The sequence below is a fragment of the Gossypium hirsutum genome, chromosome A07 (genome assembly GCF_007990345.1).
Source record: "Gossypium hirsutum isolate 1008001.06 chromosome A07, Gossypium_hirsutum_v2.1, whole genome shotgun sequence".
NCBI lineage: Eukaryota > Viridiplantae > Streptophyta > Magnoliopsida > Malvales > Malvaceae > Gossypium > Gossypium hirsutum.
The window spans coordinates 92122563-92139018 of NC_053430.1; the positions used below are offsets into that span (position 1 = coordinate 92122563).

Sequence of the window (16456 nt, forward strand, 5' to 3'; positions counted from 1 at the left end):
GACAGGAAGCAATGGCAAGAAATTTAAAAAAATATTGTATTGAAATGGCTATAAAGGCCAGATTTGAATGTAATACGGGGGGAATTTTTTGGAGATTTCAAAGGGAAGAATCGGTTGTATTTTGGGGGGGATATATATTTTTTCTTCAGAGATAATACAAAGTGGAAGAGTAAATCAAGAATCGGAACTAAGTTTTGAAAGGTGATTTTTCATTTTTTTTGGAATTTTCTCTTGATTTGGATTTCGTTTGTTCTGTTCCCTTTTCAATTTTTTTTAAAAAACGTGTTTTTTTAAAACAAGAGAGGGAGAGAGGGGACTTACCGAAGAACTCGCGACCTCGGCTCGCCGGACCTCCGATGAGGGTGGCGCAGGCCTAAGAGAAAATTTGAGAGCTTTCTCTCTGTTTTTCTTTAAGGAAAATAAGAGAGATGATGGGTAAATGTTTTTTTTTGGTTTTCAAAAAAAGGGTGTTCAATGTTTTAAAAATAAAAAAACAAAAAAGTAGGCTTCATTTGTTTTTAAGTAGAGCCTGGGGAAGGGGAAAAGCTGACCGTGCATTCAAGGGATGGAAATGTGCATATTTCTTTTAAATAGGAAATTTTCGCGATTAGTCCCTGTCCTGTGTGCAATCAAGTCCTTTTTTATTTTCTTTAAATGCTTTCAAATTACCCCGAAAATTTTTATATATATATTTTTCACTAAAGTTTTTTATAATTATTAATAGACCTACTATATTATTTTTATATACTATAGTTTTTTTTTCATCGAATATTTTTTATACTAAATTATTATTATTTATTATTTTTCACTTTCACTAATTTAGTATTGTTATTTTAACTTTACTATTATCACTATATATATATACATAATCATTCGACATATTATTTTCACTTCTATTATGCATTTTCGTATCGTTAATATCTTTATCGCTATATTTGTTATGTTATTATATTTATTACTATTGTTATGATTATTGTTGATTTTCCTTATATTTACTATATTCTAGGTATTAATATATACACTGTCAAGTTTACTATTATACTGCTATTTTCATATTGCATGTCATCATTTTTTGTGTTGAGTTTCAACCGCCCCAAATTCATTTTATTCAAAGATTTATCCTCGATTGTTTTCAAAACAAAGGCAATATTCGATATCTGGGGTCCTCGGAAGGATTGTGCCCTAACTTACTGAGTACCAATTTTTCTCGTTGAACCTAAATAATTGAGTACCCTTCTTAAATCTATTGTATGAGGTTCAAATAAAAACCTATTCTTGAAATTCGGGACGTTGCACCCTAACTTACTAGGTGTGGCATCACGTTATATTGAGGGTAGTGATTTCCAAAATCAAGGCAACCTTCGGTATTTGGGAGATCTGAGACATTGAGCTCTAACTTACTGAGTTCTAATCTTTCATGAGTCCCGGAGGACCGAATATCCTTCTCTCGAGCCTTCATACATGAATTTTAAAAATCAAAGACCAACTTAGTCCCGAAGGTCTGAAATGTTGGACCCTAACTTACCGGGTATGGCATTCTCTCCTTTGAAATGAGTCGGTCTTTACATTTTATTCGAATAATCCCGATTTTCTTTCAAATAAAAGGATCGTACTCTGAAATCTTTTCAAACTTCGACATTAAGACATTAATTAATCAATTAGGTACCAATTTTGGGCATTATAAGGGTGCTAATCCTCCTCGTACGTAACCGACTCCCGAACCCGTTTTCTCAAATTTCGTAGACCAAAATGTCGTTTTAGTAAACTAAAATGTTTTCGTGATCCGATCACACCCAATAAAGATTGGTGGCGACTCCCGTTTTAATTTTCGTTTTCAAACCAAAGTCGATATCCTGTTTTTTTTTCAAAAAAATGGTTTCGACAATTGGTTGTTTAAAATTCTAGAAAATAATTTTAGTGAAGAACCATTAAAATTATGGGAAAATAGTCCAAGATATTGTGAAATAAAATTAAAAAATCCTAATAAAATAATTAGAATCAAACATATGATTTATACTAAACAAGATATAGATGAATTTAATATACAAATCAAAGAACTACTGGAAAAAGGATTAATAGAAAAAACTAATAGTCCACACTCGAATCCAGCTTTTATGGTAAGAAACCATGCTGAAATAAAAAGAGGAAAAGCTAGAATGGTAATTAATTATAAAAGACTAAACCAAAATACTATTTTTGATGGATACTTTATTCCACGAAAAGATGTTTTAATTAATCAAGCTAAACAAGCAAAATATTTCAGTAAATTTGATTGTAAATCAGGATTTTGGCAAATAATGCTAACTGATGAATCTAAACCATTAACAGCCTTTAGTGCACCTAATGGTCATTACCAATGGAGAGTAATGCCATTTGGGTTATGTAATGCACCTCAAATCTTCCAAAGATGGATGGATTCTATATTTAATAAATATAAAAAATTTTGTGTAGTCTATATAGACGATATATTAATATTTTCAGAAACACTGGAAATACATAGAAAACATTTAAATATTATATCTCAAGAATTTATAAAACATGGAATTATTTTGAGTCCTAAGAAAATAGAATTAGAAAAAACAGAAATAGAGTTTTTAGGTTTAAATTTATCTGCTGATGGTCTTAAACTACAAGATCATATTATAGTAAAAATAAAAGAATTTCCTGAAGAAATTAAAGATCAAAAACAACTTCAACAATTTTTAGGAATAGTTAATTATGGAAGAAACTTTTTTCCTAACTTATCTGAAAAAATAGGTGACTTATATGAAAAATTAAAAAAGGATAAAACTTTTAGCTGGTCTAAAGAAGACTCAGAAATTATTAAAAATATAAAATCAAAAATAAATTATACCCCAAAAGTCTATTTACCAAAACAAGGTGATAGATTAATTTTAGAAACTGATGTATCACAAAATTATTGGGGATGTATTTTAAAAGCTAAAACAGCAAAAAACGAAGAACTAATATGTGGATATAGTTCCGGAAAATTCAAACCAAATGAAGTTAATTATGCTATACATGAAAAAGAATTATTAGCTATTAAAAAGGCAATAAAAACTTTTCTTATATATCTAGTATCTGAAAATTTTATTATAAAAACTGGCAACCAGGCAGTCAAACAATTTCTGACTAATAATAGTCTAGAAAGTGTACCAAGAAGAATTAGATGGTACAATGATTTATGTAGTTTCAATTTTGAAGTTTTATATGTCAAAAGTACTGATAATATTATTGCTGATTATCTTAGCAGGCCTTATGGATAGAGGTAAAAAACCTCTAGAACAAGTCAGGGAATGGACTACTGTCCATAAAAAACCCAACAAAGGAAAGCAGATAAATCCTAATCAAGGATTTACTCCTATATTAACATCATACTATCCTAATCAAGGATATTATGTTCCTTATCCAATGGTAAAACAACCAACTGGATCTCCTTCATCATATGCATCAAGAATGGTAAGCCAATACCATCCAAAAATAATAAGTCAATCTCCTTGGTCTCAGGATCCAAATTCAGCTTTTCAAGCTAGCTATTCTGAAGTCATAAAAGGAGCAGAAAATTTGTTGAAACAACAACAAATTCCAGAAATAAAAGATTTTTATAATCCAGGTACAATGATTTATGTAGTTTCAATTCTTGAGATATAATATTTAAATGTTTTCTATGTATTTCCAATGTTTCTGAAAATATTAATATATCGTCTATATAGACTACACAAAATTTTTTATATTTATTAAATATAGAATCCATCCATCTTTGGAAGATTTGAGGTGCATTACATAACCCAAATGGCATTACTCTCCATTGATAATGACCATTAGGTGCACTAAAGGTTGTTAATGGTTTAGATTTATCAGTTAGCATTATTTGTCAAAATCCTGATTTACAATCAAATTTACTGAAATATTTTGCTTGTTTAGCTTGATTAATTAAAACATCTTTTCGTTGAATAAAATATCCATCAAAAATAGTATTTTGGTTTAGTCTTTTATAATTAATTACCATTCTAGCTTTTCCTCTTTTTATTTTAGCATGGTTTCTTACCATAAAAGCTAGATTCGAGTGTGGACTATTAGTTTTTTCTATTAATCCTTTTTCCAGTAATTCTTTGATTTGTATATCAAATTCATCTATATCTTGTTTAGTATAAATCATAGGTTTGATTCTAATTATTTTATTAGGATTTTTTAATTTTATTTCACAATATCTTGGACTATTTTCCCATAATTTTAATGGTTCTTCACTAAAATTATTTTCTAGAATTTTAAACAACCAATAATTTGTTTCTAGTTGTTTAATCTGTTCTTTTCTTATTGGTCTAAATCCTTTATCACATATAAATTTATGGTTTTCTATTAAAGGTATTTCTATAGAAGTTTTTTCTGTTGATAATATTACTAGATTTTTATCTATAGAAAATGGTAAATGATGATATTTCCTAATAATATATCTCCATGCATTTCAGGAAAACACAATATTTTAGGAATTACAAATCTTATATTATTTATGTAAATCGATATATTTCTAGCCTTAAATTGGATTATGGTTTCTTTACCATCAATTCCTATGGCTCTAATTGGGTTTTTCATTAATTCCCATTTTTCTACAGGAATGGCATTTTCTCTACAACTATTTGTGGTAGCTCCAGTATCTAATAAAGCATGCAAAGAATATGTTTTATATTCTCTAAATTGAAATGTAATTTCTATATATGTATAATATTTCCTAGGTTGGAAATTTGAAAATGCAATAATATCATTTTTTCCCATTTTCATTTGTTGAATAATAGTAGTAGACTGTATTTCTTCCATTCTAGTATTTCTAGAATTTCTACTAGGTTCAGTAGGGAAAATAGGTATTTGAACTGTTTTCATACCTATCGGTGTTGTTGAATTTGTACTAATATTATCTTCTTCTTCTTCTATTTGAGAATTAGAAGGTAAAATTAAATTATCATTTGTATTTGTTATAATATTATTTTTAAAATATAGTCCATCTCCATATGACATATATTCTATAGTACTTGTGGGTTTTGAAGTACTAGCACCACTTATCCTATCAATCATCCAATCTTTTGGTATTAACAGATCTTTTAAATGTAATAATTTTGGTTGTATCTCTGTAGTAAATTTATTGGGTTCAAATAACTCAATTATTTTATTATTAATTTCTTTAATTTCTACTTCTGCCGTGTTGGTATATTCATTAATAGAAGTCCAACTTATTGCTAGATCTTCTGCTAAATCGCTAATTTCAGAATTTTTTGTCTGAATTCTTAAACATAAGCATTCTTCTATTAGAGGATCTGTAATAGATATAAAATAGTTTAGTTTAACTTTAAATCCTATTAGTCAAGTGTGTAAATTAGACTGAATACCACCAATAAGTGCTTTTATCGGGTTTTCAAATCTTTTATCTAATAAAACTGCTATTATAGGTATATCATGTCCTTTTCTAAATAAAGCTCTAATTATTATCATAATTATACCTAAATGTATATATCTAACTTGAGGATATTTCTTTTTAATTCTCTTAATTTTTTCTTTAGTAAATAATGGGATTTCTGTTAATCCACCTCTAGTATCTTTAGCGACTGTGTTGCCACTAATTTTTTCTATATGTCTTTGACTCCATATTTTAAACTTAGATATTTTATATATTTCTTTTTTAGAAATATGATTTTTATTTATTTATTCTATCATTTCATCAGAAAAGTCTTTTTCATCTCCAATCAAATTTCCTAATTTTATATCTTGTTGTTCAGACTTAAGAATTTCTTTTAATTGATTTTTAGAACTATTTACTACATTAAACATAAATATATATTCTTCTTCATCTGAATTAGAATCTGTTTCTGATATTAACTCATATAATATTTCTTCAAGATTTATTTCCTCTTCATAACAGATTTCTAAATCTTGTTCTTCAAGACTTTTAATAATTTTTTTAGCACTTTTTCCTTTATTAGGGCAGTTTGGTGCTATATGGCCTTCTTCATCACATATAAAACATTTACACATTTGTTTTTTAGATTTTTTAGAAGTTTTTCTTCTAACAATTTTTTTCTTTTTCTTATTATTACCAGTATATTTTTTATTTCCTGGTTTCCACCTAATAAATTTATATTTTTTATTTTTTTTATGTTTTTTGTAAGTATTAGGATTTATTGTTTTACATCCAAATTCCCATTCATTTTCTAGAATTTTTGTACAATGACTATAGGTTAATTTATTTTTTACTTGTTTAGCAGCTTTAGTCTGTAAACAATGTAAAGTTATTCTTTCTTTTGCAAAATTAATTCTATTTCCTATAGAATCTATATTTTCTTTTGCTATTCCTGATTTTTTGCTATGTTTATCTAAATAAGACACATATTTTTTTATACATATCTCATCCCATGGTGGGGTAATTTATGAAAGTATTGGTTTTTCCAAAATTCTATATTTTCATTTTTTAATTTTTGATATTCATGAAGAAATTTTTTAGAAAATTCTTCTAAATATCTTATATCACATAATTTAATTTTTGACAAAGTATAACTGGCTATACTATCTTGATCTTTTTTATCAAAATAACCACAAAATTCTGTTTTTAGAATATTTGTTAATCCTTTTAAAAGATCTTTAGGAGTACCTATTTGATTAATAAGTTGTCCTTTTTGAACTTTTCCTACTTCTGATTCTTCCCATCGTCTTAAGAATTGTAAAATATCTCCTTGAAAAGCTCCTACAAAATAATTTAAAAATTTTTCTTTTGACCAAGTACCGTTGTTGTTTACAACGATTGTCATTGACTGTGCCCAATCGTCTATGGTTTTTTCATAATCTGATATTGAAATATTAGTCAAGTCTAAATATATTCCACCTTGAGCCACATTTCTTTTATTTAAATCATCTATCCTATGTGGTATAGGTATAATTTGACTTGGTTGTTGATTAGAAGATTCTCCTGTATATTCGGTTTTAACCTCATTAGTTGCTATATTTTCGGTTTGATTACTAAAAATTCTAGTTGTATTTTCAACTGTCTCAAAGTCTTTATTTAAAGCTCTCAGATAATTATTTTTTTGAATATCTGTTTCTAATTTTCTTTTTCCATAAGGATCTGTTTGATCAGTATCTATTGGCTCGGGAATTTCTATATTTTCATCTTCATCTGTTGAAGTATTTTCTTCATCAGATTTATAACTAGTTACATTTAAATCTTCTTGATTATCAGAATTACTAGAACTACTACTTTCTGTAGTATCATAATTTAATATATAATGATAATTAAACTGAATAAATAAATCTTTATGTTTTTCATAAAGTTCCTATTAATTTTAAATATTCTATTCTTTTATTTTTATCTGTACTTTTAGTAAATCTGACTTTCCAATATTCTTTTATAAACACATGACCATTATGTCAAACTGCAGGTGATGGCATGTAAGTTAAAAATTAAAATGTCCGATGAGCAACATATTGATATACAGAGAGAAAATCAAGGTTCATACTTCAATATGGATAATACTCCTCTCAAGATAGACCAGCAAAACAAACGGCCTATGAATGTTAATTCATTTTTTGGTTTTGCTACCTTTGATTACCTTCCCTTGCTGCTAGAGTCTATGATTTATGAATGAAATGACGTGTTTGGAAGCAAAGAAAATGATAGAAACAGCAAGAAAACTAAAACAGGCAACAGAATTTTAGAAAAACGTGGTGATCTTTCTTTTGATGAACATTATATGGGAAGGGCTAGCTGACTGCTACCGTAGTTTTTCAACAACCCAGTATTCACATGAATATCGGATGTTGACAAATGAGTGAAACATGCTCCCAGATAGAACATCAGAAACCTGACATCAACAAACACACTATAACAGCTATTGCATCACAAGGCAGTATCTTGTCAGGAAACCACCCTTCATTCTCTTTTAACCTAAGTGTCCAACGCTGATATTTGAATATGATGTTATGATCTTCCAAATAGTGAATATACCCAATCTTAGAAATGGAAAAGACTTGAGATTCGCATATAACATTAGAAACTTTGAAAACATGTACATCCATTAGCACATCACCACATCAAGTTAAAACTTGCGGGTAGCTTAGCACTAGGCCAATGCTCATTACATTTAATTTATATACCCATATACCATAAACACGCTGTACATTCAAATTTCCTCATACTCATCATGCTTCTTAATATTCTTATCCCAAGTAGCAACTCTCTTCTTCCGGCAGCAGCAGAGTCCTGCAAAGAGGGCAAGTAACTTTCAAATAATTCAACCATTTTTCCAAGCACACCTTGTGAAAGAGATGGCCGCAAGACAATCGGTTAATCTCCGATTTAGGCTCAAACTCAGACAGGCAGACCGGACAGTCATTCTCAGCTCGCTTGCAACTGCATAAAGTGTCAAATTGAATTGCCGGCGTCCTACTCCGGAACTCCTCAATGTAAAATTCAGATGTACTGAACTGGAAATCAAATGATTCATTTTCGATGGAATCCGGGGATGGTGATAACGACGAGAGATGGATACCGACAACGTGAAGGATGGATCGAAGTATGCCTTTAATTACAGATATGGATAAAGCTGTGTTTACCAAGATTATACATAGCATTCCTTCTGACGGAGATGGCAGACTTGAGAGACCCATTTCTTGTATATGAATCTAAGTTTTAGCTGAACAAATGATCATATAATGTGTAAGACCTGGAAAAACATAAAACATCCATTAGAATACCAAAGTAAAAGCAGATCATCAAACTTATCCTGGGCTAAACAAAGGGTTTGGTTCAACTATACTGCATAAACTAAAAAAGGCAAATCATCATCTGAGATTTCAAAGGAGAATTTAGATCATTCAAAACTGTGCAAAGCTAATATCTTAGCTAAGATCAATGCTAAAAACACTTATCTTAAGCTTTTCCATATCAAGATCTAGTATGGTAATAAACATGGTCAAAGCATATAATCAAAGCAACAACAAAAGAAGGGGAAGGAAAAAGATACCAAATTTCCAATTTGGAAACAAGATAATAGAGATCTAACATTTCATTACATATAAACCAAACATTTCTTTCAAGACCTTCCAAATCAATAGGTTAAAGATTTGAGTTTGTTTTAAGATAAGAAACTTACACATACCAAAGGAAAAGGGGTCAACTTTGCTCTGCAGAAAATACCCAGAACAAGAACTAAACAAGATCTTTCTTTTCGTGAGATCAATGAAACATGAAGAAAGGAGATTTGGGCTTGGTTTTTGAAGTCAGGTAACGGCTGGCAGGCTGTGCAAATGTTACCATCCTTCTATACTTAAATAGCAACCCCCACCTTAACCCCGGAAACAAACTATGGTTAATGTTCCGGGTTTTCAGGACTCAATATTGCCCTTAACTACGGTTACTTTATATCATCAATCTATTCACTTCACTTTAGTCTTTAATGTCTTTAAGCTTAACTAGACCTAATTTTTAATATTAGAGGATTAGATGAGATTCTCAGCGGTTATTAAAGGAAGTGTCTTTCTCTTGTTTTGGTACAACATTCCCACTTTCAGCTTAACAGTTTTCGGCTGGAATTTTCAATTTGCAATTTAAGTCAAATAATGTTAAATTAGTTATTCCATCAACTTTTCATTCGGTAAGGATTTTATTATTAAAGGGTTAATGGACCTTTTAGTACCTAAGAATGATTTTAATGTTTAATTTAGTACATAAGTTTATTTATCCCAGTTTGATATTTAAGTTTAGTTTCAATGTTTAATTTAGTTCTTAAATCAAACGGTATCATGCAACTCAATGAATATTTGACACATGCAATCTGATAAAAAACTTAAATAGTTAATTAAGATAAAGGAAAAAAAAACTCAAGAATTGAAATTAAATTTAGGTGTCAAATTAAAAAATTCAAGTACCAAAATAAATATTAAAATTAAATTCAAGTATTAAATTAAAATAAAAACTCTCAAATTAAAACTAAATTAGATACCAATTTATTATCATATACATTTGGTTGGATAAGAAAAATATATTTATGGAAAATGATGATAAATAGAAACAAGAAATTATGATATCCATTTGCGTGAGGTCCTTTTCCCCTCCTTTCTCTTCATCGTATCTTTAGCTACACAGTGACAAGTGGCAGTCAAGATGTGATTAGTTGTGTCCAATCTTTTTCTCAGCATTCCATGTGTCTTTTCTTTCTACAATTTAAACACTAGAGAATATGATTTTGGGAGGTGGGTGGACCACACTATTTATTAACACTATCTTTGACTGTAAATTTTTTACACCCCACGTGTCAAAATCTCAGTGGGGTAAATGTAAACATGTCAACAGATTAATGGAATTGGGTCAGATTCCCAAATTCCTAAGTAACCAATAATGATGTAAACGTGTCAAACAGTCAGATGCGTTTGTGTAATAATTGATTACTTTTTCTTTTTACTATTTGTGTAATAATTTATATAATTGTTTTTTTATGGCAAATTTATAATAATTTATATAATTAAATAATCTTTTTGTGTAATTTTAACTCGTAAAAACTTAACCCTAAAACCCCTCAGCTCTTACCAAAAAAATCCTAGCAAGTCTTGTCTTTTTCAATTTTAAAAAAAAATCTTAGGATAATTAATTACAATGATAATATTTTTTTATTAATTTATTTAATTTTAATTAGTATAAATTTAGTCTTTAAAATTTATATATTTTATTAATTTAGTGGTAATGTAATAGATTTATTCTATAATATTAACATAAATGTGTAAATGTTAAGGCTGAATTTATATAATTAACAGAAAATTTATATTATTTTTTTAATTGTTCATTTTCAAAATTAATAAAAATTAAATTATTTTAATTTTTAAATTGATTCAAAAATTGCTTGTTGGCTTGTTATAATCAATAATTGTTGTAGAGTTTGGGAAAAGAAAAGGTGCAAACAACACACCCAATTGAGATAAGAAACAATCATTTATCAATTATAATTTAAACAAATGAAGAAGAAGAAGAATGTAAAGTATATCTAAATATAGCATGCTATATCTGTTTTTAGAGATACAGGATGTGGTCCACATTTACTAATGTTTAATTATTAACAGTAAAATAGGTGACATTTTGGTAAAGTTGATATATATTGAGGGATAATTTGTCTCTTCTTGCCTAATATATAGAATTTGGGTTGATGTGCAAACAATTTGGTAAAAAAAATTTTAATTTTTAGAAAATTATAATAAAATTTAATTTGCCGATATAGTTGAATAAAATCCCGGCAAATAAATGTGTAAAAGAGTGGAACTTCTCAAAGCTCCTAAGCTTTCAATCTTATCATTAACATAGAGAGAATCTCATTGGCTCTCCTGATGATGCATTTTAAAACATTATCTCACAACATTTTTTATTTATTTAATCAAAAAATTCAAGCAATGTGTGATAATTGATTCACTAAAACAACACCTGTACAAACCCACAGGCACTGATTGGCTTGATTGTTTTGGCAAAGAAGCGTGGCCGTCCGATGAACTGTCAAAATCCAAAGGCAAAAGCTAAAAAGATTTTCTTTAAACAAATATAAAGAAAAAGAATATTGCTCTGCTTTTAGATACCCCAATCCAATCTCAATGAATTGGAGTTGAAAATGAAGTGTGCGTATGATATTTGCTTTTCATTTGAAAACCACGTTATAGAATAATTGTTACTATAATAATTATCGGAGAAGTTATTGAAGTATAATTTGTTTAACAGTTGATACTACTCTTAATAATTATAGGTATTATCTTGGAACTCGAGTTTTGACTAGTCTCTTTAAAAAAGCTAGTTATATTGTGGTTGGTAATTCGATAAATATCACACACGACTTCATCGATTAATTATATACGTGTTCTTTAGGTACGTGCTCTCTCCACCAACCAAGGTGCTCTCCACGGAGTCGGGAGACAAAACCCGAGTCTCAAAACAATACCTATGATTGTTTGGGACCATATTAACTGCCTACTGGACGGCACTTTGAAGACTTCTCACTAAAGAGTCGATCACCCTCAACAATAATTAAATTTTCTTGTAATTACAAGAAATTATAATTTTATAGACATGTGTAGCTGACAAAGTACAATTACATTATAATTCTCATTATCATACATAACTACATAATTTTAAATTTTAAAAAAAATTATTATTATAAAACTATCAATAATACTTGAGAAGACAATTATATGAACAACTAAAAAAACTTAAAATCAAATCATTGCATGTGTTAGCCTAAGAAAGTATTCCACAATACAATTACTATTAATAAGAAAAATAAACACCATATGTAATTGTATTTAATTACTCACGTATTCTATATTTGTTGGATTATTTCTTATCTAACATTAAACATATACTCCTTATAATTACCAATTGGTCACTAACCAAGTATAAATTATTAATAAATATTATGTAATTTATTTAAAATTAGTATAATTAATTTATGATACATAATATTTAACATGTTAATTATTTAGTAAGTCAAAATGTATGAGAAATTATCCCTTTTCAAGAAAAAATTTAAATTATTTACATGAGATGTGTAAAATAATATAAATATGTTTAAAAAATAAAATATATGCCATAAAATTAAAGTGCTATTATAATTGAATAAAAATAACATTTTAAACTTAGATAATGTACGGGCATTATAACAACCCGATTTTTAGTGGTACCGAAAAGTGTGACTTTGGAACCCTATTTTCGTAAATCAGGTTCATAAATATTAAATAATATATTGTTACATCAAATTTTGGATAAGAAATTTTGTCGAATTAATAGTTAATTAAGGCTTAGGGACTAAACTATAAAGTCCAATCTCTAATGGCCTAAATTCAAGGTTATCGGAACAATGGTTTTGTAACCATAGATCCGATTTAAAGAGAAATTTATTTCAATATTTTTTCTTGAAAATTGATATGATAGGAAAATCGTATGAAAATATTGATAGGAAAATTTTATCGATTTAGTGATTAGTTAGAAAAAGAAATTATTGAAGAAATTGGGTAAAATAAGGTATCGGGACCTCTATCTCGTAAAACCGAGTCGAAAATAATTTTATAAATATTTATAAAATGTTATTAATGTGGTATTAAAATTTCGTTAGGAAATTTTAATGTTTGGGTAGTCAATTAAATAAAAAGGACTAAATTGTAATAGGTGTAAAAGTTGCTAGAGTGATTAAATAGCTTAAGAGTCTAATGATAAAGGATTTAAAAGGAAATTAGACCCAAAAGTTATTTGGGCTGGACGGCAAGGGTATGAAATCAGCAGAAAAATTGATAAATTAAGGGTAAAATTGGAATATTGCAAAATTAACTAAATAAAACTAGGACTAAATAGGAAATATCTAGATTTTTCTTCATTTCTCTTCAATTCCAGCAGCTAAAAACGCCATAGGAGGGTTCTATAAGCTGGTATTTCATAATTTTTGCACCAAGTGAGTTAATCCTTGCCTTTTTCTTGTAATTTTTGTGTTTCTAAGACTTTTACAACTAGGTCCTACTATTAAATTCATTAGTTTTTGATTTCATGGATGAAATTGAAAGTCACCATGGTTGAGTTCTGTAATTTTATGATGAAATAGAATGAAATTAAAGCTTTAATTTTTTTATGAGATGATTTTATTAGGCAATTTCAATGGAAATTGATTTTTAGGACCTAATTGTGAAAATGTTTGGAATTAAAGTCTATTGCTGAAATTATGATTCCTAAAGGTTGTAAACTAGTTTAAGGTGATAGAATAAAATGTTAATTGAGAAAAATCAGCTCAATTGAGAGGCTAATTGAGTAGGGACGAAATTATCATTTATTAAAAGATTAGGGGAAAAATGGTAATAAACAGCTTGCACTAAAACAGTTTGGACAGCAGCAGTAGACTAACTTTGAAAAATCACCAAAAATTTTATGAATCTAATTAGAAGATGAAAAAAATATGGAATTAAAATTGAGTCTAGTTTCTCATAGAAGAAATATTGTAAGCAATGGATTTGTAAATTTTGAGATATAATGAATTTTGTGAGACAAGGTCAGAATGAATTCGGGTTCCCCTGTTCTGACTTTGAAAAATTATAAAAAATTTAATAAAAATAATTAGGGACTTAAATTTATATGTATAGAATTATGAATGAGTCTATTTTTAATAGAAACAAACGAGAACATCATTTGAATTCTGTATAAAGAGATAATTTATTTTTAGTGAAGAAGGATCAGAACTGTTAGACAACAGAACAGGGGTGACTTTTAAGAATAAACTGTACTGATTGGCTAAACCAAAAATTATGAAAATTTTATGGTAAAAATATATATGAGTCTAGTTTCAGGAAAAATTAACGGATCTTAATTTGGAGTTCTGTAGCTCAAGTTATAAATAATTTAGTGACTATAACTCAAGTAGACAGTTTTGAATGAACTATAAATAATAGTTGAATTATAGAGAATGTTGCATATGAACATGAAATGTATTAAATTGATAATTAAATTTATTTATTTAGATCCAGAAGATTCAAATACGAAGCTAGATCGAGGAAAGGAAAAAGTTCGGGATTAGTAGATTTTTACTGTTTACAAACAAGTATCAAGGTAAGTTCATGTAACTTGAATTATATTCATAAATTGCTTGAGATTGTATGTTATTGATGTGAATATGATTTGAATGTTCATTGTATGAAAATTAATAAAACATTGATATATTTGATAAAATGGGAAGAAATCCCAGTTGAATGAAAGGAAAATTCGATGGATCTCTGAAAAGGAATTGACGGTAAAAAGGATCAAGCCCGGACGGGTGATCCTATCCTGATATAGCCCTCCCGAAGAATATGTGTAAAATGGATTTAGCCTGGACGGGTAATCCGAATTAGGGTCTGAATTTAGCCTGGACTGGTAATTCAGATCCAAGCTCATTAGAGTAATTGTCATTGCAGGGGATTTAGCCTGGACTGGTAATCCCGACAATACTCTATGAGTTTATATTGCAGGGGATTTAGCCTGGACTGGTAATCCCGCTGCAAGGTTGAGGTTCGCGGGAGTGTGCTCTCTGAAATGGAAATGTGCGCACATGAATATGAATTGACAGACTCGGAATTGTACACTAAAAGTGTACCTCTGAAAATCCATCGAAAATTCCAAGAAATTCAACGGGATAAATATGGAAAAATAACAAGGAAATGGAAATCATGGTATTGAAGAGCTCATCAATCATAGTATATATTATTAGTACATGGAAATTATTGTACTAACTTGAATGTTGAGTTTGTGCATATTAGGGTAATAATGCATTGAATGGATATATGGATGTTTATTGTATTGTATTGAAAATATTAGGTAAGTATAATTCTTGTTACATGAGCTTACTAAGCACAAAGTGCTTACCCCGTTTCCTTTTTCCCTGTTTTGTAGTGTTAAGAGCTCGGAGGTCAGATTTTTGGTCGGAGGCACATCACACTGTCAACCTCAGGATTTCAGTATATAAAGAAACTTTATTTTGGAAATCAATGGCATGTATAAGCTAACAAAGTAAATGTTAACGTGAAATGAATGTAAAGTTAGCCATTAGTATAGTTAACAAACCTGGTTATAGATATGTGATGACGTTATCTTATATAAATGCATGAATCTATCATGAAAATATGTTGAATTGATTTGGTTGATGTGGATTGGTCTCGGTTTAATATTACAGGGAAGGTTAGATATTTATAAAAGGGCTATATTGAATATAAAAAAAATTTAATTCGTAAACTCCGGTAATGCCTCGTACCCTATTCCGGCGATGAATACGGGTAGGGGTATTACACAATCGCTATAGGTTTTTAATTGGTCAAAGGCTTAGGGCCTTAAATTACAATTAACCAAAGATTCAAAATGGTAAATTAACCATTTTTCAATAGGAGTTAGTAATTGATGATGGCATCTTCCACTGTTGATAATTAAAAGATTTAATTTTGTTAATCAACTTATGTTAAATTAATTAATCTAAGTTAATTAAACATTAATCAAGGTATAAAAGGTTAGAATAATAGAAGCTTTTCATCTTTACCACCTCTTCAACTGTCCAAAGGGATTGAAACCTAAGAAGAAAGGTTTTTAGTCTCAAAAGCATTCGATCATAAATTTTAAGGTAATTTCAAGTACTTTTCTTATAATTTTTATAGATTTGAGATTATAGGAGGTTGATTTAGCTAGTTCATATACCAATTTCTAAAACTGTTAAAGTTTTTTATAGTTTTCATTGTTGATGTCTTGGAGAATTATGCTTGAGATTTTAAGTTTAGATTTTGAAAAGGGCTACATTGTAAAGTTAATATAGTATAATTGTTAACTTTGTTACATTAGAGACCAAATTGAATAAATGTGAAACTTTTCATAATATTATGTTATAAATGAAAAGTATAAGGTCCCTAATAAGAATATATGAAATCATTCTGAAGCTGGGAATCG

The 16456-nt window shown here is 28.7% G+C and overlaps 1 protein-coding gene across 2 annotated transcripts; it reads right to left on the bottom strand.

Moving 5' to 3' along the window:
* Positions 1-7993: 7993 nt before the first annotated feature.
* Positions 7994-9320, bottom strand: LOC107941031 (probable E3 ubiquitin-protein ligase XERICO). 2 transcript variants are annotated; one of them, XM_016874539.2, is made up of 2 exons: positions 9141-9320; positions 7994-8705 (listed from the first exon to the last, which is right to left on the bottom strand). In XM_016874539.2, exon 2 carries the CDS (start codon positions 8647-8649, stop codon positions 8200-8202), a length of 450 nt encoding a protein of 149 aa, XP_016730028.1. In that variant the 5' UTR covers positions 8650-8705; positions 9141-9320; the 3' UTR covers positions 7994-8199. The 2 variants fall into 2 exon arrangements, with proteins under 2 accessions (XP_016730028.1, XP_016730027.1); XM_016874538.2 differs by having other exon boundaries at positions 9135-9295.
* Positions 9321-16456: the final 7136 nt, after the last annotated feature.